Source organism: Dendrobates tinctorius, unplaced genomic scaffold, assembly GCF_039654945.1.
Source record: "Dendrobates tinctorius isolate UK_male_01 unplaced genomic scaffold, ASM3965494v1 ptg000032l, whole genome shotgun sequence".
Classification (NCBI taxonomy): domain Eukaryota; kingdom Metazoa; phylum Chordata; class Amphibia; order Anura; family Dendrobatidae; genus Dendrobates; species Dendrobates tinctorius.
In genome coordinates this window covers 44943089-44970897 of record NW_027361700.1, presented here as the reverse complement: position 1 = coordinate 44970897, position 27809 = coordinate 44943089, and the positions used below count along the sequence as shown (strand labels likewise).

At 45.8% G+C, this 27809-nt stretch overlaps 1 protein-coding gene across 1 annotated transcript; it reads right to left on the bottom strand.

The window, feature by feature from the left end:
• Positions 1-1205: 1205 nt before the first annotated feature.
• HIGD1B (HIG1 hypoxia inducible domain family member 1B) lies at positions 1206-27482 on the bottom strand. Its single transcript, XM_073572864.1, has 4 exons — positions 27357-27482; positions 26979-27128; positions 22848-22982; positions 1206-1552 (listed from the first exon to the last, which is right to left on the bottom strand). Exons 2-4 carry the CDS (start codon positions 27073-27075, stop codon positions 1479-1481), a joined length of 306 nt encoding a protein of 101 aa, XP_073428965.1. The 5' UTR covers positions 27076-27128; positions 27357-27482; the 3' UTR covers positions 1206-1478.
• Between the last annotated feature and the right edge of the window lie 327 nt (positions 27483-27809).

Genomic DNA, 27809 nt, shown 5'->3' with positions numbered 1-27809 from the left:
AGGGAATTACCTGTTAATAATAATGTTATAGAAGGATAGGGAAAATGAAGGGAGGTCAGCTCACCAGTCTCGGTTGCGATCCATAATCCTCCTGCGCACTGAGTCACCTTGATCAGGGGCGTTGACTGAAGCAAAATAAAGGATAGAATCTCCAGCGCTGGGCTTCAGTTAAAAATTCATCATTTATTATAAATTCTTAAAATCGGACAGAAAAAAGTATGAATAAGGACATACAGGCAGATGGGGTCTCTGGTGGTCTCCAACCAACGCGTTTCGACCTAGAGGGTCTTACTCATGGTTCACACTAGACCAGTACTGAAGACTACAAATAATACAAAGACTGGTAAATCACAGGTGTTAGACAAAAGAATTAATGAAAATAGGGAGTATCCCTACCAGTTAACTCTTGCAAAACACTCAGCCTAATGTGGAGCTGAAATATACATTAACCCTTTTACCATTAGTAAATGAAATAATATAAACAAAAACTTAAACTTATCGGAAAAACAGGAAAAAATAAAAGCTAATGAAAAGATATCATAAGAATATAATGCGGGGAGGAAACATAAAAAGAAACTATCACTTCAGAAACAGGAGGAGATATCAACATGCCCTGTAATAAATCTTTCAAGCTATATCCTATCAGAAGCTCATATGACTCTCTTGAGCAAAGGCTTGGGATTTAGTCCAGTCAACAAATTTGATATTTATCAGACTCTTCTAGATGTGAATAAGTTTGCCAGAAATTTAACTTTGAAATGTCATTTTGACCACCAGTCCACCTCTTCAGAGACTTTGTCACTGTCTGGATCTACAAATATTCCAGAGTTAATTTTTCCCTATGGAAATTTTTCTTTTAAAGATCATTAATTCTTTTGTCTAACACCTGTGATTTACCAGTCTTTGTATTATTTGTAGTCGTCAGTACTGGTCTAGTGTGAACCATGAGTAAGACCCTCTAGGTCGAAACGCGTTGGTTGGAGACCACCAGAGACCCCATCTGCCTGTATGTCCTTATTTATACTTTTTTCTGTCCGATTTTAAGAATTTATAATAAATGATGAATTTTTAACTGAAGTCCAGCGCTGGAGATTCTATCCTTTGTTAATAATAATGTCACAAGTTGGGCAGTTGAACAGGAAATTTGGCAGTAATCACAATTTGTCTGTTTTTTTTAACAGAAATTCTGTTTTTCTTTTTTATCATATATTTTGGTACAATCATTCTGCATCTATGAAAGCATTACAGCAGACCCTGTCTGATTTACTCTTTTTTTTTTTTCTGCTTAGTCAGCAATTTCTTTCTGAGGCTGGAGCTATAGGTCCTGTGTCACTACACATAAGTTGTATATGGGATAACAAGTGGTGGCGGACAATACACATCATAATCTATATGTTAAGCTTTAAGGCCAAATATAGGTAGGTGTAAATCAGCCTGACTGGTCTTTAGACAGATTACTTTGCTTTTGGTAGACTCTTTCATTTTGCCTTTACAGCTTCTTTTTCGGTTGCCTTTTTCTCCCTGTATTCCTTGTACATGGCGTATGTAGTTCCTGCAGAAATAAAAAGGTTAAATGCATAAGATGCACTTCTCACAATGTAAGATGTGTTATTACCTCTCTATTTGATGACTGAAGAATAAGGGTGTCCCTAAAAGAAAGGGCTTTTTCAAAATCTACCGTTTCACTTACACATGCCATAATGCTCCTACAGCTGCATTGTACCAAACTGAATTTGGGGTTCTACATCAGGGTTGTTGGAACTACAAGTGTCTGAATCTGCAAATTAGTGTATTGTCATGCCATAGGAGATACACTGGTTATAATTTGAATCCATTAATTAAGCCAAAGCTACTGAGGCTGAATGGAAAAGCCCGTCTTGCGCTGGGTCCCGAGACATAGATCATGATATCTCTTAGGCTATGTGCCTACGATCAGGAAATAGCAGCGTTTTGGACGCAGTGTATTTTCTCTGCCTCCAAAATGCTGCATTCTAATCACGCAGGTAAATCTGCACATGTGTTCTTTGAACCATCCACTGTGCTTGTAATGTTGGACGCAGCACAGGTGAGCTGTGTCCAAAACACTGCTATTCCAGATCGGGGGCACATACACTAATCCAGTCTGGATCTTTGAAATGGATTATATGACAAGAAGTGGGGGTTTTTTTCACCTGCTTTGATTGGCCCTTTGTGGTGTAACTATAGACCCTAGGAGATCTCTACTGAAGTAGGTTCACACGACCGAAGTCTCCACATCTGAGAAAAACGGTCCGATTATTCTTATCACAGTGGCATCAGTTTTTCTATGAGGTGGAGAGGGGAAAAAAAAGTTTCTCCACCTTCTCCATTCTGTCACTTTGTGAATATTGGACTGCACTCAGATGTCATCCGATTTTTTTTTTTTTCAGCTACCCATAGACTTGCATTGCCGATTCTGATCCAACATGTCACCAATTTTTTTCGCGGACCACTTAATCCTCTGGGTAATTGATGTGACATCCCATTTTAATAGGTCATAGCATCAGGTTCTCTTAAATGGGTTATCCCATGTGAAAATCTTTTTTACTAGAGTGCAGTCAAATAGCACCTCTCAGTCTCCGAAAACAATAGTTTTCAATCAGCATAGTGCAGTGCTTAACCCCTTCACCCCCAAGGGTGGTTTGCACGTTCATGACCGGGCCAATTTTTACAATTCTGACCACTGTACCTTTATGAGGTCATATCTCTGGAACGCTTCTATGGATCCCGGTGATTCTGACATTGTTTTCTCGTGACATATTGTACTTCATGTTAGTGGTAAAATTTCATTCAAATTACTTGCGTTTATTTGTGAAAAAAACGGAAATTTGGCAAAAATGTTGAAAATTTCGCAATTTTCCAACTTTGAATTTTTATGCCCTTAAATCACAGAGATACGGCACACAAAAAACTTGATAACTAACATTTCCCACATGTTTACTTTACATCAGCACAATTTTGGAACCAAAATTTTTTTTTGTTAGGAAGTTATAAGGGTTAAAAGTTGACCAGCGATTTCTCATTTTTACAACACCATTTTATTTTTAGGACCACATCACATTTGAAGCCACTTTGAGGGGTCTATATGATAGAAAATACCCAAAAGTGACACCATTCTAAAAACTGCACCCCTTAAGGTGCTCAAAACCACATTCAAGAAGTTTATTAACCCTTTAGGTGCGTCACAGGAATTTTTTTGAATATTTAAAAAAAAATGAACATCTAACTTTTTTTCACAAAAAAAATACTTCAGGTTCAATTTTTTTTATTTTACGAAGGGTAACAGGAGAAATTGGACTGCAAAAGTTATTGTGCAATTTGTCCCGAGTACGCTGATACCTGATTTGTGGGGGGGAACGACTTTCGGCGCATGGCAGAGCTCAGAATGGAAGGAGCGCCGTTTGACTTTCAATGCAAAATTGGCTGGAATTCAGATCGGACGCCATGTCACGTTTGGAGAGTCCCTGATGTACCTAAACAGTGGAAACCCCCTACAAGTGACCCCACTTTGGAAACTAGACCCCCTAAGGAACTTATCTAGATGTGAGGTGAGCACTTTGAACCCCCAAGGGCTTCACAGAAGTTTATAATGCCAGGGCATGAAAATAAAAAAAATCGTATTTTTTCCACAAACATGATCAATTAGTCCCCAATTTTTTTATTTTCCCAAGGGTAACAGGAGAAATTGGACCCCAAAAGCTGTTGTCCAATTTGTCCTGAGTATGCTGATACCCCATATGTGGGAGAAAACTACTGTATGGGAACACGTCGGGGATCGGAAGGGAAGTAGTGACGTTTTGGAATGCAGACATTGATGGAATGGTCTGCGGGTGTCATGTTGCCTTTGGAGAGCCCCTAATGTACCTAAACAGTGGAAACACCCACAAATGACCCCATTTTGGAAACGAGAACCCCTAAGGAACTTATCTAGATGTGTGGTGAGCACTTTGAACCCCCAAGGGCTTCACAGAAGTTTATAATGCCCGGGCATGAAAATAAAAAAATCGTATTTTTTCTACAAACATGATCAATTAGTCCCCAATTTTTTCATTTTCCCAAGGGTAACAGGAGAAATTGGACCGCAAAAGTTGTCCAATTTGTCCTGAGTACGCTGACACCCCATATGTGGGAGAAAACTACTGTATGGACACACGTCGGGGCTCGGAAGGGAAGCAGTGCCATTTTGGAATGCAGACTTTGATGGAATGGTCTGCGGGTGTCATGTGCATTTGGAGAGCCCCTGATGTACCTAAACTATTGAAACTCCCAACAGGTGACCCCATTTTGGACACTAGACCCCCCCACGGAACTTATCTAGATGTGTGGTGAGCACTTTGAACCCCCAAGTGCTTCACAGAAGTTTATAACGCTCGGACGTGAAAATAAAAAAATCATTTTTTTTCCACAAAAATGATATTTTTGCCCCCAATTTTTTATTTTCCTAAGGGTAACAGGAGAAATTGGACCCCAAAAATTGTTTTGCAATTTGTCCTGAGTAGGCTTATACCCTACATGTGGGGGTAAAACACTGTTTGGGCGCATGGCAGAGCTTGGAAGGGAAGGAGCACCATATGACTTTTTCAACTCAGAATTGGCTGGAATTGAGATCAGACGCAATGTTGCATTTGGAGAGCCCCTGATGTGCCCAAACAGTGGAAACCCCCAATTCTAACTCCAACCCGAACCCCAACACACCCCTAACCCTAATCTCAGCCCTAACCCAAGCCCTAACCCTAGCCCTAATGGAAAAATGGAAATAAATACATTTTTTAAATTTTATTATTTTTCCCTAACTAAGGGGGTGATAACGGGGGGTTTGATTTACTATTTATGGCGGTTTTTATTTTTGGCAGCTGTCGCACGCTAAAAGACGCTTTTTATTGTAAAAATAGTTTTTGCATCACCACATATTGAGAGCTATAATTTTAAAGTATTTTGACCCACCGAGTCATGTGAGGTCTTATTTTTTGCGGGACGAGTTGACGTTTTTATTGGTACCATTTTCGGACACGTGACATTTTTTGATCGCTTTTTATTCCGATTTTTGGGACGCAGAATGAACAAAAACCAGCGTTTCATGAATTTCTTTTGGGGGAGTGCGTTTATACCGTTCCGCGTGCGGTAAAATTGATAAAGCGGTTTTATTCTTCGGGTCAGTACGGTTACAGCGATACCTCATTTAGGTTGTTTTTTTATGTTTTGTTGGTTTTATGCAATGAAAACTATTTTATATAAAAATTATTTTTGCATCGCTATATTCTGCGAGCTATAAATTTTTTATTATTTCACTGATGATGCTGTGTGGCGGCACGTTTTTTGCGGGACAAGATGACGTTTTCAGTGGTACCATGAATATTTATATGCGTCTTTTTGATCGCGCGTTATTACACTTTTTGTTTGGCGGTATGATAATAAATCATTATTTTTTGCTTCGTTTTTTATTTTTTAAGGGGTTCGCTAAAGGGGTTAACTAATGAGACAGTTTTATAGGGCGGGTCGTTACGGACGCGGCGATACCTAATATGTGTACTTCTATTGTTTTGGGGTTTTTTTTATTTTCAAAAAATGAATTTATTGGGGAATATTTTTTTTTTTTTTTTTTACTAATTTATTTGGCGATTTTTTTTTTTTTATTTTTTTTTTAATTATTTTTACACTTTTTTTTTATTTTTTTTTTTTACTTTATTACATAGTCCCAGGTGGGACATCACTGTCCTGTGACAGATCGCTGATCTGTCACATCACAGATCACTGTGACAGATCAGCAATCTGTCACAGGCAGTGCACAAGGCTTCCTCATGCCTGCGCTTTGCAGGCACTGAGGAAGCCAGCTTCCTCCAGGCCCCCGAAGGCCCCCGTCGCCATCTTGGATCCGGGGGCCTGGAGGAAAGGAGTCCCCCGCCGCAGCGCTGCACATTGCGCTGCCGTGGGGGGCTCAGGGAAGCACGGAGGGAGCCCCCTCCCTGACGATGCTTCCCTTTAACTCCCGGTACACCGCGATCATGTTTGATCGCGGTGTGCAAGGGGTTAGCGTGTCGGGGGCGGTCCGTGACCGCCCCTGACACATAGTGCCGGATGTCAGCTGTGATAATCAGCTGACACCCGGCCGCGATCAACGGCGCTCACCACGTGGGCGCCGCTGATCGCGCTAGACGTACTATCCCGTCCATGGGCATAGGGGCCCGGGTCCCATGGACGGGATAGTACGTCTGATGTCAGGAAGGGGTTAAAGGAGTTTCTCGTTCGCCTTATTGGGGGACACAGAGACCATGGGTGTATGCTGCTGCCACTAGGAGGCTGACACTATGCACAAAAAAAGGTTAGCTCCTCCTCCGCAGCATACACCCCACCAACCGGCAGGAACTTCCTCAGTTTAGCTTAGTGTCAGTAGGAGGTGGACACGGGTCTTTCATTAGACCCATATCTACCTCGGTGTGCGTCGTTCCTTTTCAGGGTCCCGGAGGGATACAGAGTGAATAGTCACATCTGTAGTCCCACAAGAGACTATGAGTACGGCGTGTACTGCCACCCCGTATCCTCATTGCTCTCCGCAGCAGGACCAGGAGCTTTGCACAGGTGCGTGCCAGCTATACGGATGGTCCTTGCCCCCCGCCTCCCACCCACTCGCCTACCAGAGCCTGTCGGTCGGACGAGGCGCGGACACGGGGAAAATAGACTCAGACAGCGTTGGATTTACAAGGTACCTTTATTGAAGACACCACTGGAGGATTCTTCGGAGCGGCACAGGGCAGTGCCGCAGGGTCCTCAGCTGCTTGCGCCTCCCGGCAGCCGCCGCACTTTCTATTGCGCCACATGCCAGGCCCCAGCTGCTGCGCGGGCCTTGTTCCCCCCCCCCGAACAACCCCCCCCCGCCGCCCTCATTCTTATGCGGGCTTATCCTGAGGGCTTTTTTCGGGCGGCGGTTTCTTCTTGGGTGGCCGTGGCAGCGCTGCAGGACTTCCGCGCCGCCCCGCGCTGACAGGCGGCTGCCGAAACTAATTTAGTCCCCGGCTTCATTTCGGGCCTACTCGGCCGTCGCGGCCATGCCCCCCGCCCTCTGTCATAGGCGGGCTGCTCTCCCGCCCGTTCTAGGACCACCCACCCTCCTAGTCTGTAGCTGGGCAGCGGGCGGTCTTCTCTCCGGATCAGGCGGCTAGCTCCGCCCTTCTCTCCTGAACCGCGTGTTCCTTTTACCTCAGGCTGCCGCCATCTTTGCAGCCTGTCAGCCGGACGCCTTTGAAGACACCGGGCAGCGGAAAGGGGTTCCTCGTTATCCTCTACTGCGGCCCTGCATCTCAGACAAGCTGGGCACATCGCCTTTCAGGCCACCGGACTGTGAGTAGCTCTGCAACTGCAGACTGACACCCTCCTCTGCCTTCTTTCCCTCAACCTTCCGGCATCTCCTCAGGGTTCTTTCTTCTTTTCTTTCATTATGTCTAACCCCAAACTCCGGAACGTGCCCGTGCGCCAGCACAGAGAACTTTCCCACTCCCCTCGGTTTAGACAGCAGTAATCCCATTCAGCCCAATGCCGTCCAGGAACCATCTATTGCGCCACGTGAGTGTGAACCCCCCCATTCCTGGCTAGGCCTCTTCTCTATCACAATCTGTGGCAGACCTCACCAGGGTGTCTCAGTCCCTAGTGGCCGTTCTTGATAAGTTGCCCCTGGACACTTTTGCAGGGTCCAGCAGGTCGCAAGGGGTTCCATCTGAGCCAGCCAGCAGAAGCCGCAAAAGACCCAGGCAGGATCTCCGGCCGGAATCCTCTCCTGACCTGGTCTTTCCACAGCGTCCTTCCCAGCAGTCGCCTTCCCGTGCCTCCTCACCCGAGTCAGGTGAAGCGTTCTCAGATGCGTCATCCGAAGAGATTTTAGAGCTGGATTCGGACCAGGATGCGGACATGAAGGTTTTGGTACAGAACCTCATTGCTGCGATTAACCACACCTTCGAAATACAGACTCCCTTGCGAAACGCTCAGATCAGGAGGTTTCGTTCAGACGGGCAGTAACACCTTCCAGAGTCTTCGCCTCCCACTCTGAGTTTGGCAAGATCCTTACCAGGGAGAGAGAAAATCCGACCAGACGCTTTCAAAGAGGGAAGCATCTCGGCGTGCTCTATCCATTTTCAAAAGAGCTCACCGACAACTGGTCGGCTTCCCCCTCTGTAGACGCTCCCGTGTCCAGACTATCTTAGCAACACGTTCCTTCCGATTTCAGGTGTGGCATCGCTAAAGGATTCTAATGGCAGAATTATAGAATCTCTAGCAAGGTCAGTATTCGAAGCGGCTGCGGCGGCGTTAAGCCCAGCCTTTGCTTCATCTTGGGTAGCAAAGGCCATAGTTACTTGGGCGGAGGATCTCCGCAAGGGCAACCTAGATAAAGCCCAACCAGAGCAATCGGCCAAACTGGCTAACCAGATCTCCCATGCAGGGGATTATCTGCTCTCTGCCTCCTTGGATGCCACGTCTTGCGCGGCCCAGGCGTCCAGCAACGTGATGACAATCCGGCGTACAATTTGGCTCAAGGCTTGGCATGCGGATTTGTCTTCAAAAAGTCCCTTACCAATCTGCCTTTTCAGAGAGCGCGTCTCTTTGGATCCCAGCTGGACCAGATTATTAGGGACACCACTGGAGGCACAAGTTCCCTCCTCCCTCAGTCCAAGCCTCGTAGGCCTCCGCTAAGGCGTCAGTTTCGGCCCTTTCGGTCTACCAACAGAGGCCGCAGGCACGCCAGGATAGAAAGAAGGTCTCCTTCAGACCCACTCCCTCCTGGCGATCTCACTCATCCCAGGGCAGATCCTTCAGGTCCAGATCTGGTCAGTCCACATCAGCATGACTATCAAGGAAGTCCCGAGGGTCCTTCCCAACTGGGCGGTCGACTCCTTTTCTACAGAGACGTCTGGCTTGCCTCAGTAGAGGACGCTTGGGTCAGGGAAGTTGTATCCCCAGGATACAACATAGTTAGTTTGTTTCTCGTCCCCGGGATCGTTTCTTCGAGTCCTTCCAAAAGACCCTGCCTTAGTCCGGGTTTCTTCGCATCCATCACCTCTCTCCTCAGTTCCGGGGTGATTTTGCCCGCTCCCGAATCAGAACGTTTCACAGGGTTTTATTCAAACCTGTTTGTAGTGTGGAAAAAGATGGTGCAGTTCGTCCCATCCTGGATCTCAAGTTACTGAACAACAGGGTCCGATTGCGTCATTTCAGGATGGAGTCTCTTCGGTCGGTAATCGCTTCCATGGAGGCGCAGGAGTTCATGTGTTCAATAGACATTCAAGATGCCTATCTACATGTTCCCATCTTTCCCGGGCATCAGAGATTCCTGCGTTTTGCGATTCACCAGGACCACTACCAGTTCGTTGCACTGCCGTTTCGGTCTTGCCACCGCACCCAGAGTTTTTACAAAGATCATGGCGGCGTTGATGGCCTTGTTGAGGATGAGAGGTCTCGTTCTTTCCGTACCTCAACGACATTCTGATCAAAGCTCCGTCTTTTCACCAGGCTCGCCAAAATCTTACCATCGTCCTCTACACCCTGTCCAATTTTGGGTGGCTCGTCAACAAAAAGAAGTCCTGCCTTGTTCCGACACAACGTCTGGTGTTTCTGGGCCTATTGTTCGACACTCGTCGATCGAGGGTTTTTCTCCCAGAGGAGAAGATAGTTCTCTGCAGCAAGATGTACGATCGCTGCAGACCACACGACTTCCATCTCTCCGGACAACCATGAAAGTTCTAGGAATGATGGTGGCGTTGACAGAAGCGATTCCCTTTGCTCAATTTCACTCCAGACCCCTCCAACAGGCCATACTGTCTCGGTGGAACAGGTCTGTTCTTTCCCTGGATCGTCCAATTCGCCTTTCATACCAGGTCAGGCAGTCCCTCATTTGGTGGCGGACGTCACCTCTCATTGCCCTAGGACGGTCATTCCTTCTCATTCACTGGCAGATTGTGACAACGGATGCCAGCCTCCTCGGCTGGGGGGGCAATATTTCGCAATCAAACTGTTCAGGGTCGGTGGTCGACTAGAGACAGCTCTGCCGATCAACGTCGTCGAGATACGGGCGATCTATCTGTCTCTCATTCACTGGGAGAGACTTCTCAGGGGCCTGCCAATCCGTACTCAGACAGACTGCCACAGCGGTGGCAGATATCAACCACCAGGGGGGGACATGGAGTGCCTCAGCCCTAGCGGAAGTGTCCAAAATTCTTCACTCGGCAGAGGTTTCAGTTCCAACAATATCCGCGGTGCACATTCCCGGCATGGACAACTGGGCCGCCGATTTTCTCAGCCGCAGGGGTCCCGCCGCGGGAGAGTGGTCCCTTACATCCGGATGTATTTCATCAGCTTTGCCGTCGTTCGGGAACTCCGGACGTTGACCTGCTGGCATCTCGCCTCAACAGGAAAGTCCCACAGTTTGTATCCAGGGCTCGAGATCCTCTCGCCAGGGGCGCCGATGCTCTGACCATTCCTTGGTCTTAGTTCGAGCTCCCCTACCTGTTCCCTCCCCTTCCCCTTATTCCCAAGCTGTTGAAGAAAATCAAAGCAGAAGGAAGTCCAGTCATCCTCATCGCCCCGAAATGGCCCAGAAGGTCTTGGTTCGCGGACATCGTCAACCTTCTCGCGGACGCCTCCTGGAAGGTTCCAGACAGGGCAGATCTGCTGTCTCAGGGCCCGATTTGCCACCTCAATTCTCGGCCACTCAATTTAACGGCGTGGCTATTGAGACCAAGGTTTTGAAACGATCAGGTTATTCATACCATGATCTGGGCCAGAAAGCCTATTTCACTTGGTGTGAGGCCAATAACATTCCGCCCATGTCATTTTCTCCCCCTTCTGTCCTGGCGTTTCTTCAGGCAGGCCTTGATGCGGGCCTTGCCCTCAGCTCTTTAAAAGGTCAAGTCTCGGCGCTATCCATTTTGTTCCAGAAGACATTGGCCTCCCATCCTCAGGTCAAGACCTTCCTTCAGGGAGTGGCTCATGTGGCTCCTCCTACCGTGCGCCCGTACATCCATTGGATCTTAATCTGGTTCTCGAGGTTCTGCAAGGTCCTCCCTTTGAACCCCTCAGGGAAGTTTCCCTATTTCTCCTTTCATGGAAAGTAGCCTTCCTAGTAGCCGTCACCTCCATCCTGCGCGTGTCGGAATTGGCGGCCATTTTTGGTCGTTCCCCCTTCTTGGTGCTCCACCAGGACAAGGTAGTTCTACGGACTCCGCCTTCTTTCCTTCCTAAGGTGGTGTCCACTTTCCATCTGGATGAGGATATTGTTCTCCCGTCCTCTTGTCCGGGTCCAGCTCACCCTCGGGAGCGCTCCTTGAACAAGCTGGACTTGGTCAGGGCAAAGAAGGTCTACCAAGCTAGAACGACTCGTTTGAGGAAGTCAGACTCTCTTTTCATCATTCCAGATGGGGCGCGGAAAGGTCAGCCAGCCTCCAAAGCTACTATTGCTCGCTGGATCAGGTCGGCAATTTTGGAGGCCTACCGGATCAAGCATCGAGTGGCCCCTCAGGGAATTAGAGCTCACTCTACCCGGGCAATGGGTGCCTCCTGGGCGGTGCGCCACAGATCTTCCGCGCTGCAACTTTGCAAAGCTGCAACCTGGTCATCTGTTCACACGTTTGTGACATTCTAGAAGGTCCACACCTACGCTTCGGCGGAGGCCAGCCTAGGTAGCAGGATCCTGCAGGCAGCGGTGGTGAGTCCACTGGCCTGATGGAAGTTTGTTTCCCACCCCAGGGACTGCTTTGGGACGTCCCATGGTCTCTGTGTCCCCCAATAAGGCGAACGAGAAAACAGGATTTTTGGGTTGCTTACCGTAAAATCTGTTTCTCGGAGCCTTCATTGGGGGACACAGCACCCTCCGATGTTCTACAACTCCTGTTCTTATGTTGTTGGTTATGTACAGTTGAGTTGTCTGTTCTGTTTCAATCTATTCTGTTACTTCTCCTACTGCTTTCTCACTAACTGAGGAGGAAGTTCCTGCCGGTTGGTGGGGTGTATACTGCGGAGGAGGAGCTAACCTTTTTTTGTGCATAGTGTCAACCTCCTAGTGGCAGCAGCATACACCCATGGTCTCTGTGTCCCCCAATGAAGGCTCCGAGAAACAGATTTTACGGTAAGCAACCCAAAAATCCTGTTATTCCCATCTCCAAGATTCTATCCCAATATGTAATAGGTATAATAATATTAGCAAAAACCTCTAATTAGAAAAGTAGTATAATTCATCTGATTCACTATGTCGCTTACCTCATGTGCAGGGCATTGCAGTGGCTTAGGTATCCATGGTTACTAACACAAACAACTAACTTATATGAGTGGTCGTAACCTTGGATACCTAAGCTACTGCAATGTCCTGCACATGGGGTAAGTAACATAGCAAATCATAAGAACTATACTACATTTCTAATTGGAGGCATTTGCTAATATTATTGTTTTTACACCTTCTAGATATTAAGATATCTAGATGACCAGAGGTTAGCATCCTCAATAATCAGAACCTCCCACTCCCGTCTCCAAGACTATACATGTGCTGCGCCAATTCTTTGGCATGTACTTCCCAGGTCAATACGAGTAGTCCCCAATCCCCACAATTTTAAGCGTGCCCTGAAAACTCATTTATTCAGACTGGCCTATTACCTCAACACATTAGCCTAATCTATTCCTGGGTAGCACAGCCAAAAGTTTTACCATAACCAGGTTCCCCGCATCATGTTCCCACATGCTTTATGCACCCATTAGCCCTCTGTGTCTGTACTGTTACACACTTAACATTATGGCTGGTCCACACAATCAGGGTAATTGTTACCACCCACCTTTCGTGTCTCCCCTTTTTTCCTCATAGATTGTAAGCTTGCGAGCAGGGCCCTCATTCCTCTTGGTATCTGTTGTGATCTATGAGATTATTGTTATGCTGTAATGTCTATTGTCTGTACAAGTCCCCTCTGAAATGTAAAGTGCTGTGGAATATGTCGGCGCTATAGAAATAAAATTTATTATTATTATTAAGATAGGATCTTGGAGATAATAATCCTTTAATGAGGTTGACTCCTCTACAGGAATACACAACTTCTCTGCCTCAACGCTTGCTGGTGGTGATTAATGATGAGCGAGTATACTCGTTACTCCGGTGTCCTCAGAGTATTTTGGCGTGCTTTGAGATTTCGTTTGTGGATGCTAGACAGCCTGAATACATGTGGGAATTCCCTAAACAGGCAATCCTCACATGTATTCAGGCTGTCTAGCAGCCGCAACTCATGCCGCTGCGTCGACACAAACGAAATCTCCAAGCACTCCAAAATACTCGGAAGAGGCCCGAGGAACGAGTATACTCGCTCATCACTAGTGTTGATGCGTTCCTGATGATTGACAGTTCTAACCAGTGGTCCAAACTGTGCCCTCTGACGATGCATGCACAGGCAGATCTCTCTGCAGCAACAAAGGAATGCAGGGGCACTGAAGCAGGCTGGATCTAGTGATCAGGCTAGCGTCAGAGCTGTGCTTGCACGCTCTATTACAAAAAGTCTGCCTAGAAGACCAATTACTTCTGATATTAATAATAATAATAAATTTTATTTTTATAGCGCCGACATATTCCGCAGCACTTTACATTTACAGGGGATTTGTACAGACAATAGACATTACAGCATAACAATCACATACAGTAGATTATAACAAATAACAAGAGGAGTGAGGGCCCTGCTCGCAAGCTTACAGTCTATGAGGAAAGAGGTAGACACGAAAGGTGGGTGGTAACAGTTGCTCTGATTGTATGGACCAGCCATAATGTTAAGTGTGTAACAGTACAGACACAGAGGGCTAATGGATGCATAAAGCATGTGGGAACATGATGCTGGGAACCTGGTTATGGTAAAACTTTTGGCTCTGCCACACAGGGATAGGTTAGGTTAATGTGTTGAGGCGATAGGCCAGTCTGAATAAATGCGTTTTCAAGACACGCTTAAAATTGTGGGGATTGGGGACTAATCGTATTGACCTGGGAAGTGCATTCCAAAGAATTGGCGCGGCACGTGTAAAGTCTTGGAGACGGGAGTGGGAGGTTCTGACTATTGAGGATACTAACCTCAGGTCATCAGCAGAACGGAGGGCGCGGGTAGGGTGGTATACTGAAACAAGGGAGGAGATGTAGGGTGGTGCTGAGCCATGGAGGGCTTTGTGGGTGAGGGTAATAAGTTTATACTGAATTCTGGAGTGGATGGGTAGCCAGTGTAATGACTGGCACAAGGTAGAGGCATCGGTGTAACGATTGGTGAGGAATATGATCCTGGCTGCAGCATTCAAGACAGATTGGAGAGGGGAGAGTTTGGTAAGAGGGAGACCGATTAGAAGAGAGTTACAATAGTCGAGACGAGAATGAATAAGAGAAACAGTAAGAGTTTTTGCAGAGTCAAAAGTAAGAAAAGGTCGAATTCTAGAAATGTTTTTGAGGTGCAGATGACAAGAGCGAGCCAGTGATCGAATGTGGGGGGCAAAGGAAAGCTCGGAATCAAGTATGACCCCAAGACAGCGGGCATGTTGCTGGGGAGTAATAGTGGAACCACACACGGAAATAGCAATGTCGGGTATAGGTACATTAGTAGCGGGAGGAAACACCAGGAGTTCAGTCTTTGACAGGTTCAGTTTCAGATATAGTGAGGACATGATATTAGACACAGCGTTTAGACAATCGCCAGTGTTTTCTAGAAAGGCTGGCGTGATGTCAGGAGAAGAAGCGTATAATTGGGTGTCATCAGCATAGAGATGGTACTGGAAACCAAATCTACTGATTGTTTGACCAATAGGGGCAGTGTACAAGGAGAAGAGGAGGGGGCCTAGAACCGATCCTTGAGGAACCCCAACAGTAAGGGGAAGGTGAGAGGAGGAGGAACCGGCAAAAGAAACAGTAAAGGAGCGGTCGGAGAGATAGGAGGAGAACCAGGAGAGAACGGTGTCCTTGAGGCCAATGGAATGGAGCATAGTGAGGAGGAGCTGATGATCCACAGTGTCGAATGCTGCAGAGAGATCCAAGAGAATTAGCATGGAGTAATGACCATTTGATTTAGCTGTTAGCAGATCATTAGAGACTTTAGTGAGGGCAGTTTCGGTGGAGTGTAAAGAGCGGAAACCGGATTGGAGAGGGTCGAGAACAGAGTTTTCTGAGAGATAGCGGATAAGACGGGAGTGGACCAGGCGTTCCAGGAGTTTAGAGATGAAGGGAAGATTAGAGACAGGTCTATAGTTAGCGGCACAGTTTTGGTCGAGGGATGGTTTTTTAAGTAGTGGATGTATGATGGCATGCTTAAATGAGGAGGGAAAAATACCAGAAGAGAGAGAGAGGTTAAATATTTTAGTTAGGTGAGGGGTGACAGCAGGGGAGAGGGACTGGAGGAGATGTGACGGAAATGGGTCACTGGTGCAAGTAGTTGGGCGAGAAGATGCAAGGAGCCTGCTTACTTCTTCTTCTGTGACTGGTTCAAAATCAGAGAGTGAGTTAGATGCAGTGGGGGAGGGAGGACAGTGCATGATATGAGGGGATTTGGAGATAATTTCCTGTCGGATCTGGTCAATTTTTTCTTTGAAGTAATTGGCCAGATCGTCAGCTCGGAGCTCCGTGGTTGGGGCCTGTACTCTTGGATTGAGTAGAGAATGAAAAGTGTCAAAGAGACGTTTCGGGTTGTTGGACAGTGAGGTGATGAGGGTGTTGAAATAGGTTTGTTTGGAGAGGTGAAGGGCAGTGTTGTATGTTCTAAGCATAAACTTAAAATGGATGAAATCTTCGTGTAGATTGGATTTTCTCCACAGACGTTCGGCGCACCTGGAGCACCGCTGCAGGAAACGTGTTTGCACCGTGTGCCAGGGTTGTCGCCGTCTGTGTTGTGGTGTTCTATTTATAGGGGGTGCAAATTCATCCAGGGCACTTTGAAGTGTTTCATTGTAATGCTTCAATGCAGAATCAGGACATGAGAGGGAGGAGATAGGGGCCAATGAAGACTGCAAGTTCTTCAGAAGTTTCTGGGTGTTAATGGCCTGTATGTTTCTATAAGTCTGGACAGTGGGGGTGACCTGAGCATCCTGGCAGTTCTTTATAGAGAATGAAAGAAGATTGTGGTCAGAGAGCGGGAGAGGGGAGTTTGCAAAATCATCCACTGCACAAAGCCGAGAGACCAAGTCGAGGGAGTTTCCGTCTTCATGCGTTGGAGAATTAGTAAGCTGCGAAAGGCCAAATGAGGAGGTTAGAGATAAAAGGTGAGTAGCAGATGGGGAGAGGGGAAGAGCAATGGGGATGTTGAAATCTCCCATGATGAGGGTAGGGATGTCACAGGAGAGAAAATGTGGAAGCCAAGTGGCAAAATGATCCAGGAACTGAAGGGAGGGGCCGGGAGGACGATACACCACCGCCACTTGCATGGAGAAAGGGGTGTTGTGTCTGACGGCATGGACCTCAAAAGAAGGGAAGACAAGTGAGGGTACTTGAGGGATAACCTGAAAGGTACATTTTGGTGATAGGAGCAGACCAACGCCTCCACCAGCTCTATTGTCTGATCTTGGGGTATGAGAGAAGTGTAGCCCCCCCGTATGAAAGAGCAGCAGCAGCGGTAGTATCTGACTGCTGGATCCAGGTTTCAGTAAGAGCCAGGAGGTTAAGAGAATTAGAAAGGAAGAAGTCATGAATGAAGGAGAGTTTGTTACACACTGAGCGAGAATTCCAAAGTGCACAATTAAGAGAGACAGATGGCATGCAGGGAATATTAATAAGATTAGAGGGGTTTCTGAGTGTAGCAGTGGGGGGGTTTGACTTTCTATAACATGGGGGACCAGGGTTGGGAGCAATGTCTCCTGCGACTAGGAGAAGGAGGATAGAAAGAGTGAGCAGATGGTTAAGTGATTTGTGAGAGCGTCTCTGGTGTTGAATGGTGGGACTGCCTGGATCTGTGCAATTTAACAATGTGAAAAGAGCGTGAGTGCTATACATAGGAGAGGAAAGAAGCGAGGGGCCAATATGGATGGAGTGTGGAGAGTTAATGCCAGGGCGGTGGATGTGTGTGAATGCAGCGGCAAGGATATACATTACACAAATGCATATGGTATATATTTGTTGTACTCCAAATGTACAGGGAGTAGATGTATATAAATGTCTTACCTGTCTCCTGCCCTGTCTAACTGCCATGTTATAACTGCCAGAAGTACTTTGATACATGTACTTCGATTACATGTGATATTCTACAGTCCTGGCCGGTAACCTAGGAACTATAGAATTTAAAAATCCCTCTGTTCTTGAGAACGGAGATAATTTATAATGGGAAGTTATTTGCAAAGTCTCGTTTTTTTCAAGCACTTTGCAATCTTACCCATTTATCAAGATGAGACATCCCCTTTAATTTCTCCATTTGTGACGCTGACACTTCATAATTGACTTAAGGTACTGTCACACTTAGCGATGTACCAGCGATCCCGACCAGCGATATGACACGATCAGGATCGCTGGTACATCACTAAGTGGTCGCTAGTGAGCTGCCACACAGGCAGATCTCACCAGTGACATCGCTGGGGACGGGGGTCGCTACTTACCTGTCACACTAGGCAATCCTGCGTCCTCCCGCCCGGCTCCACGCGTCGCTCGTCGTCACAGCAGGAAGCTGACGACGAGAAACAGTCCAGCCTGTTCTCGCGCGATCAGCGATAACCAGCGGGGGAGCGGGTCGTAGGTAAGTATCAAACACAGAGATATCGCTAGCAATATCGCTATAACGTCACTAGTTATAGCGATATTGCTAGCAATATCTCTTAGTGTGACAGGCCCTTTACTGTCATGTTGTTGGGATTGTCCAAAATGAGCAACCCTCTAAAATAAACAAATCGCTCCATAACGTGTGTGTGATAGTCCTAAATCATGAAGGACCTAAGGATGTGCATTATAGTCAGTTAGACCAGTGATTTTCAACCTTTTTTGAGCTGCGGCACACTTTTTATACGTAAAAAATCCCGGGGCACACCACCAACCAAAATGGCACAAAATGACACTAAAACAGTACATATTATACATATAGTTAATAATATAGATTCTAAATGTATTTTTACTCAGTGTGAAACCTGGGCCTGTTTCGATAAACACAAAAGGGATATCCTGGCAGGAATGGTGGAAAGACACACACGAAGCTCTTCCTCAACAGTTCTCAGTCTCTCCCTGTTTTTAGTTTTTATCGCAGTCAAGCTTGAGAAGCCCAGCACACATAGATATGTGGTTGAAAATGGGAGCAATGTCAAAATAGCTTTGTTGGGCAGAATGGGGAACTCCTTGGCAACAGATAACCAAAAACTGTGCAAAGGAAGATCAGCAAACTTTAGCTTTAAACCGCGGTCTTGCTTCAGTTCAATGAGTTCCTCTTGCTCCTTTAAAGTCATGTCCTTTCCAGCAACGGATAATGAGCTGTATGGGTCCCTAACCCAGTCAAGGCATTCTGTGAAGGTTGAAGAGAAATAAAACGATAACTTCTCCTCAAGAGTTTTCAAATGTCTGCCAATCACCTCGCACATTGCAGCAGTGTTGTCATCATGCAGTTTCTCGGTGAGCGGGAACATCTGAAGGTTGCCACCCTGCACATGTCGCTGCCAGAGCTGCACCTTTAAACGGAATCCGTTCATTTTATCAGTGCTTGTAAGCAGGTTTTCATTTCGGCCTTGCATCCGTGTGTTTAGTTCATTCAGATATTGAAATATATCAGCCAGGTATGCCAGCTTTGCACACCACTCATCACTTGCAAGCAGCTTTGAATAATCGGACCTCTCGTTTGTCAGAAATATTTTAAGTTCCTCTCACAACTCATACACACGGGCCAGCACTTTGCCGCGTGACAGCCACCTGACCTCCGTGTGGAGCAATAAGATTTTATGTTCCGCTCCCATTTCTGTACACAAAGACGCAAATAAGCGACATCTCAAAGGTCGCGTCTTCACAAAGTTCACTATGCGCACAACATCATCCAACACAGGAGCTAGATCTGCTGGTAAGGTCTTTGCAACGAGGGCCTCACGGTGCAAGAAACAGTGGGTAACAAGAACATCTGGGTTTCTTTCTTTAACCCTACTTACAAAGCCTTTGATGCGCCCGACCATGGCTGCGGCTCCATCAGTGCAGACACCTGTGCAGTTTTCCCATGTAAGCCCACTTTTATCAAGATATTCCGATGTGACCTGGAATATTACCTCTCCTGTTGATTTTTCTGGCAGTGCCTTGCAAAATAGGAAGTTTTCTCTAATGGCTTCTCCATCCACAAAACGCACATTGGCCAACAGCTGACAATGTCCACTGATATCCGTCGACTCATCAAGTTGCAAGGCAAATTTCTTACTGATGCGCACCTTTTCCAAAACAACAGTTTCAATGTCCGCAGACATGTCATCAATCCGTCTGGCAATTGAGTTATCAGAGAGAGGCACTTTAGCTATCTCTATGGCTGCGTCAGGGCCAAGCATCTAATTTACAATAGCTTTACAAGCTGGCAGTATTAATGTTTCTGCCACAGTGTGGGACTTTTTTGATTTAGCTATGAGTTCAGCAACAAGGTAGCTAGCTTTGAGGGCTCTCTCATTTACCTTTGTGCTTTTTCTCAAAAAAGTTGCCCCTTTCTCATTGTTTGTACGTAAGCGTACAAAATACTCCATCGGCTTGTTTTGAACGGAAGGGTGTTTCGTTTGGAGATGGCGTTTAAGCTTGCTTGGCACCATGGCGCTATTGGAAAGCTTCTCACCACACACCAAGCACAGTGGTGTTGGTGCTGTCGCATCCCCAGCGGAAGTAAATCCAAATGAAAGATAGCTTTCACTGTATTGCCTTGAGCTCACTGTCTTGTCTTTTTTCTTTTGTCGACCTCTCATACTAGGGCCTTCATCTGGGTTAGAATTGTGTCCAGGGTCCTGTTCGGCATTTGCCTTTTCCATTCTCAAATACTTCTCCATCACTGCTGAGATAGTGTGTGTGCAGCCACACACTAAAATAGAAGAGTATTACATTATCTGCCACACTTAAACTTTAAGTCTGAAAGGACCTCTGCCAGGCATATTTCACTCTTGAGGGCTTAAAAAGCAGCTCTTGTGGTGATAAGAAGCTGATTTAAAACCCCCAAGAGTGAACTTCGTGAGAGCTGTATGTGTGTAATAATGACTTATATTACTACGGTCTGCATTTCCTGCTTGAATTGACACTAGTGACGTAGCACTCAGCTTTCTCTATAAGTAGAATAGAGCCGGCTGCAAAGTGCTACGAGCTACACCACTAGAGTCAATTCAAGCAGGACATGACTGCTGAAGACCGGCAAAATATCATTTATTATTCCACACATACAGCTCTCACGGAGTTCACTCTTGGGGGTTTTAAATCAGCTTCTTATCACCACAAGAGCTGCTTTTTAAGCCCTCAAGAGTGAAATATGCCTGGCAGAGGTCCTTTCAATAAATTATTTATTTTAAAAAAAGTTAAATAAAAAAGGATAACCCCCTCATATATACAATCCCATGTAACCTCATACATACAGTCCCATGTATTCCCATATATATATACAGTCCCATGTAAAGTCATACATACAGTCCCACGTATATGAGCCACATAATTATCAGCATATACCATATATAGTATATGAGCTGGCGCTTGTACTCCAGCCTCATGGCCATAGTATTTCTCATTGTACCCCTTTATATTGCAGTATATGAGCCACATAATTATCCCTTTCTTTTAGTAATATGCCCCATCATTATCCCCTTCTTTTAGTAATATGCCCCATCATTATCACCTTCTTGTAGTAATATGCCCCATCATAATCCCCTTCATGTAGAAATTGCCCATTCCACTACCTCCATCATTTCCTTCTCCCCACCACCCCATTACTGCCCTTTCGACAACCCCATCATTGCCCTATCCCCACCACCGCCTTCTTATTACCCCCATCACCGCCTTCTCCATTGCCCTCTCCCCATCACCGCCTTCTCCATGACTCCCATCATTGCTTCTCATCACATCCATCAACTCACCTACACACGCACACAAACACACACCTCTCACCTAGACACACACACACACACACACCCCTCACCTCTCCTCACCGGCAGCTTCCTCTCACTGGCACAGCAGCCGCGGGGCTGAATGATGATGTCATCCAGCCGCGCCGCTGACTGCTGTGTCAGGGAGGAAGCGACACAGGAACACGGGACTGCTGCCTCTCCGACCCGCCGCCCTGCTTGCCTCCACATGGCTAATTTGCATCGCATGTAAATTAGCCATGCGGACACGCGGCACACCCGACCATGTGTCGCGGCACACTAGCGTGCCGCGGAACACTGGTTGAAAACCACTGAGTTAGACCATGTTACTTTCTAAGGAATTCCAAAACCTTAATATCTGTATAATCGTGAAATTGATATGTAACTTTGATTGGGTTGGAGGAAAAATCCATTTAAAAAAATGTAAAAATCCAAATGATTACGGTACTTCAGTAGAGCGTATTATCTATTTCTGAGCCCTATGTGATGAGTTGTAATGATCTTGTTTCCACTGACTCTCTGCTGACACATGCTCCTTCTGTGCCCTTGCTCCAGGCTCAATGATGCATATTCTGGAATTTTCCCTCTTCCTGGGATCTTGCTTTTTTTTTTTTTTTTTTTGCATTTCCTGAACATTAACTCTTGGTCTGTCATAATTGTGAATCGTGCGGAATAGTCAAAAAGAGAAGTGATGTGCAGACATCAGCTGTGACTGCTGCAGACAGACGGGTAATGCTATAAAGCTTTACTAATACTGATAAAATGATCGGCCTGGACATGCACATAAGGCTGGTTTCACATTAGCGTTTTTTTGCGCAGCGCATCGTGCGCGTGCATGCGTCATGCGTACCCATGTTTAACTTGGCGTGCGCCTGGTCTTGCATTTGCACGCGTTCGTATGCGTTTTCGTGCACATGAGTTTTTCAAAGGTGTGCGCCAAAGACGCGCCAGACGCAACCTGTTGCATTTTTGGGTCCGCCAAAAAGCGTAAAAAAACGCATGCGCACGCTTGCATACAGAAGGCAGCAAAATATTGCATTACAGTCTATGGGAAAGCAAGCGTGCGCACGGACATGCGTTTTCGTGCGCATGTGTTTTTGGCGTAAATGTGTACACACTGGTTTTAACCCCTAGAGAACGAATGCGCATAAAAAACTCAAACGCATGCAAAAACGCATGATACGTTTTTGCATGCGTTTCTATTGTGCACGATTGTATTGTGCAAAAAAACGCTAATGTGATATTAGCCTAACAGGGTACCAGCGTTGCCACCAGAGGTGTCTGGCATAAGAAGAACCGTACAGATAAGAGAATATGCAATGCTGGAGGTAAAAGATGCAGCGACCATGAGAATCACCTTTCCATGTCTCACGGCCGATGGAGGTCATTAGATTGTGACACTAGTCGAAGTTTTGCAAGATTTCTTGTGATCCTATTTACATAGGTCTACTGCTGTTACAGCTGCTCACTGCTCTGGCCAAATATCTAAGATGTCATTATGGTCCCTAACAGAGCTTGCAGACACTGTCAGGTGTGGACAATCTAAAAGAAAAAAAAATGTTATGTATATGGGCAAGTGTATGCACAAGTATGGACTTATACAATACCCACAGCACTTTGTGAATCCCTACTGTAAATTCTTCCAGCTAGGATTCGCTGCGATCAGAAGTTAGGGGGTCCTATCAGTCCAAGACCCCACCTGTTCCTCCTTACTTGCACAATCATATAGTGTGAATGGAGCATTCATAGGTAAAACATAGCGACTTGGTTTGATACTGAGGTAGATGAGCATTGCGGCATAGACTTACCCAAAGCAGTGGCCCCTACCACACAGGCCTGTGCAGCTACCCGGGTATGAATTAGGTGAACGGACATTTTTACGTTGCCTCTTTGTTTAAGTCTGTAAAGTCCATAAATGACAATCATAGCAAATCCAGCCAGACCTGCAGAGATCAAAACATACATTTAGATAGCTTCCTTCATTTTCAAAAAGGGGTCTCTGGGGAAAAAAGCAGATCAAGGATTTGATTGTTTTATTCCAGGTGCGACACTTTTCATTTGCAAATTGTCTCTTCAGAGAGGAAAAGGACTTGAACTCTTAGCATCACCTATTGGACGTAGTAATTCTAACAGTAAATATTAACCCTTTAACAAGCCTTGCCACATGAGTTAGGATAAAAACCAAACTAGATTCTCATTTTGCAGATACAGTGTTTCGGGGTGTTGCCCCTCATCAGTGCAAAGTATGAGATCTGATGTGACTTTATGAGAGGCCTCTGACTGGGATGTAAGAGGTAATGTTTCTTGTGGAGACTGACAAACCAGGCCTGGCATTGTCAGAATGAGGAGACTTATATGCCATGCAAGCTCTTCTGGTAAATTTAATATGCAAATTGCCTCTTCAGAGAGGAAGAGGACAAAAACTCTAGTGCCACCTGCACACATTTGGGATTACTTTCTGCCAGGAGATTAGTTCTGTTGTTCCATGAAATAACACAACCCTGAGTATATCTCATCTGACCATTTGGTGTTCAGTTGTATAAACTGCTAGGACTTGGCCTACATTTGTACTATACTAGTAACAAACCAGTAGATGTTATACTGTAGATATATGGCATTCCTCTGAATAAGAATGGGGCTCAAGAAGGGTTCCACTACATCAAAAAGCGTATAGAAAAAGGATCGATTGTTAACGTTTCGGTCCCTGTAACATGGACCTTTATCAGAGACCGATTGCAGTGAGCGTCATAACTAGTCCTGAGATGATAAAGGGAGTGGAATTCCAGCCTTAGTCGTTGTAAGAAAAGCATTCTTCATACAGCTAATAAAGGTGCAATTCCACAGCGCTCATCTTCTCGGCACTGTTTAGAACATTCACAGCAATCTGTACCTCATGAAGGTCCATGTTATAGGGACCGAAACGTTAACAATACATTCCTTTTTTATTGCTTACGAAAATAATAAAGAAACCTGAATACATTTTTTTCTTATCATCCCTTTGAGTGCCAAATACTCTTCATATGCCTATTAACAAATTTGTACATTTTCTCCTTTATCCCAAGCTTTATAGCTATAAGACTTTCCCATTATAAATCTGTACAAACAGCTGTATGTCCCTGATTTATCATTGCTGTTTGTGTAGTAATTGGCTCCGTTTTAGTGGCTTTTGTATTTCCACCTTATTTTCTATGGCCCTGATTCATCAATACCGTCAAATTTCTTGATGGGGCTTGTAGGAGTCAGACGCTCCTGATTCATTGAGAGGTGCATGTCTCTTTTTGAATTAGGAGTGTCAAGTGGCGATAGCCTCCATGCACCACACCAGGAATTTTACACCAATCCATGACTGTAGTAAGATTCCAGTAAAGGAAAAACACCGTATGCACAACTTCAGAAGCTGATCACGTAGGGCCCCACACCATACATGAATAATAAAGAAAACTTGGCACTCAACTTCTAGAATATATTTTTAATGCAGCCAGAAAATAATAGACGTTTCGGCCTCACTGGCCTTCATCGTTAACAGACTGCAGTACAGTAGTTAATCGCATTCAGTGTGATAATAGAAGTGACACCATAGTCACTTTAAGGGTATGTGCACACGTTGCGGATTTTGCTGTGGATCCGCAGCAGAATCTGCTGCATTGTAGAGTACCATTTTACTCTATGTAAAATGGAAACCACTGTGCACTTGTTGCGGAATTTTCTGCGCGGTTTCAAATCCGCAGAAAGAATTAACATGTCACTTCTTTTCTGTGGATTCTGCTGCGGTTTACCATCTCCTCCATTGTGATAAACCGCAGGGCAAAACCGCAGCCTAATCCGCAGATAAACTGCAGGTCTTTTGACCTGAAATTTACCTGCAGATTTTACAAAATCCGCAGGGAGAAATCCGCAGCACCTAAAAAATACGTGGGCACATAGCCTTTATGTGCCTGGTCATGCACTAGGTGCTGGGCATGGAGCCTGAATCAAATAGTACCTGGGTGGGTGGGGGTGCTGGCATGCAGACTTCAGCGACACAGTATCCACGCCGGCACCCCCACCTACCCAGGTACTATTTCATAGAATCGTAGAGTTGGAAGGGACCTCCTGGGCCATCTGGTCCAACCCCCTGCTCAATGCAGGATTTGCTGAATCATCCCAGACAGATGTCTGGCCAGCCTCTCTTTGAAGACTTCCATTGAGGTAGAACTCACCACCTCCTGTGGCAGCCTGTTCCACTCATTGATCACTCCAAGGCCCTGTGCACACGGTGCAGATTCTGCAGTTCTGCAGCAGATTTGGCCCTGCAGAACTGCATGTGATGTACAGTACCGTTTAAGGCTATGTAAAACAAAAAATGCTGTGCACATGCTGCATATTTTTCTGCGCAGATTTGGTGCGGAATAAAAGCAGCTTGTCGCTTCTTTTGTGTGGTTTTGCTGCAGTTTTCCACCTGCTCCATTATAGAAATCTGCAGGTGAAAACTGCACTAAAACTGCAGGTAAAACACAGGTCATTTTACCTGCAGATTTAGCAAAATCTGCGCGGAAAATTCCACAGCAGAATCCGCACTGTGTGCACATAGCCTAAAGGCCCCGTCACACTAAGCGACTTACCAGCAATCCCGACACCGATATCAAGGTGTCAGGATCACTAGTAAGTCGCTATGTGGTCGCTGGTGAGCTGTCACACAGACAGCTTCACCAGCGATCAGCACAGCGATGCCGAGCGCCCGGCATCGCTGGCCATCGCTGTAAAAAATAGAATCAAAATATCTCACCTTCCGACGTCCCGTTCAGCCATCCTGCCTCTCTCCAACGCTCCGGTCCCAGTGATCCTTTGCACGAATGACTGCGAGATGTCACGGTCTCGAGGGATAACAAAGTCTCGCGGTCATTCGTGCAAAGGATCACTGGGACCGGAGCGTGAAGAGAGGCAGGATGGCTGAACAGGACGTCGGAAGGTGAGAATAACTATATTTTTTATTTTTTTTATTATTTTTTACACCTGATCGCTGGTCTCCCGCCTGTCACACGCAGCGATGCATGCTGGCCAGCGGGAGACCAGCGACCAAAGAAATGTCCAGAGGTTTCTTCCAGCGATCAGCGATACCGGCAGGGGGCCGCTCACTGATCGCTGTCACACACAGCGATCTCGCTGTTACGTCACAAAAGTTGTGACTCAGCAGCGATCTCGCTACCGAGATCGCTTAGTGAGACGGGGCCCTTACTGTCAAAAAGTTTTTTCTAATATCTAATCTGTGTCTCCTCCCATTCAGTTTCATCCCATTGCTTCTAGTCTTTCCTTGTGCAAATGAGAACAAAGTTGATCCTTCTACAATGTGACAGCCATTGAGATATTTGTAGACAGCTATTAAGTCTCCTCTCAGTCTTCTCTTTTGATTCTCAATAAATTATAAATTATGAAATGGATCATATATCTATAAATTATAACCAACACAGATAACAAAAAGAAATTGTACTAGGACTTGGTAGTTGGACCACATTCACATATCCCTGTGACACATCCTGTCCGTTTTTTCCCAGACAGCACATGGACCCATAGAGTTTCATTGATCCATACACACATCCGTTTTAAAAATGGATCTGTGTCTCTGGTCCATGAGCTTCACAGCATGTCCTATCCTCATCTGTTCTGTGAATTAGACTCTGCCATTAAAGACTATGGAGATCCATGTAAAACGGATGACTCGCAGAAGACAGAATTTGTACTTCAGACGTCATTTGTTTTTACAGCTGATATATTGCTAAGGCTCAGTGGATAAAAAAAAACAAAAAAACTGTTCAGTCTACTTGCTCCAGTCAAAATAACAGATGAGAAAAATCGGTCCATTTCTTATATATGTGTGAATGTAGCTGTAATCTCTATGACTCTGGCCCCTAAGATAGAGGATAACTCATAAGTAAGAATGGATATATTTTGTTGTTACTCACCCACTGGAACAAGAGGAGACTGCTTCATTTTACGCTGTAATTTGCTGGGTAAAGATTCCTGCTCCTCAGGGACCCACTCGTCCCCACCTGCGGACATCTTGCCACCTTCACAGAGTTGCAGCACTGGGTTACATTGTGGATGGCACAGGGCTGGCATGTGAGCAGTGCAAGATATAAAAATGACATAAGAGCTAAGTCAGCAGTGTATGTATACAAGCCTATATTACTTTACTAGGGCATTTGTAGGCATGGTAAAGGTGCATAAAACAGGCATTGGGCATGCCAGAAGTGATTATGACCAACAATAATTTCTATACAGCCATTGATGAATTAAACTATGTAACCAGTGGAAAAAACAGCTATGCTTTCAATACCCACCTACTAGCCGTACATCTGTAGAGCGTCCAGCCTTGTTCCCTTTCTGGGTCACTCACTAGGACTGAATGCTGTTCTCACAGAGGTGCTTTATGTACAAGGGAGACTGGGCTTCTTTCCATGAAGAGCCTGGGAAGGGTAGTCAGGGTCGCAGGCTGCGCCTCTATCACACACATGAAACAAACAATGATGAATGTTGAATTTGGCAAACACCTCTTGCCTTAACCCACTGGCATCTTCTAGACCTTCCACAATGGAAATAAAGAAGTGTTGCTTACTTAATCCCAACACTTTACATTTAGTACGTGCGTTCTGCCTCATAAAATATTTTTGACCAGTATAAGTAGTAGGTCCCAAGGTGTCACTTAGAGCTCCTGAGTCCAGGAGCCCTTTACCTATACATGTTTGATGATGGGCATTGTATATATCATCTGTGTATCCCAATATAGAGGAGTT

What these genes read in the sequence shown, in the direction of transcription:
- HIGD1B (XM_073572864.1), bottom strand. Translation starts at nt 27,075, where the DNA reads ATGTCCGCAGGTGGGGACGAGTGGGTCCCTGAGGAGCAGGAATCTTTA. An exon ending in GTCTCCTCTTGTTCCAGTGG is followed by an intron (nt 22,983 to 26,978) that starts GTGAGTAACAAC and finishes TGATCTCTGCAG; the next exon opens with GTCTGGCTGGATTTGCTATG. An exon ending in GGTAGGGGCCACTGCTTTGG is followed by an intron (nt 1,553 to 22,847) that starts GTAAGTCTATGC and finishes TTATTTCTGCAG; the next exon opens with GAACTACATACGCCATGTAC.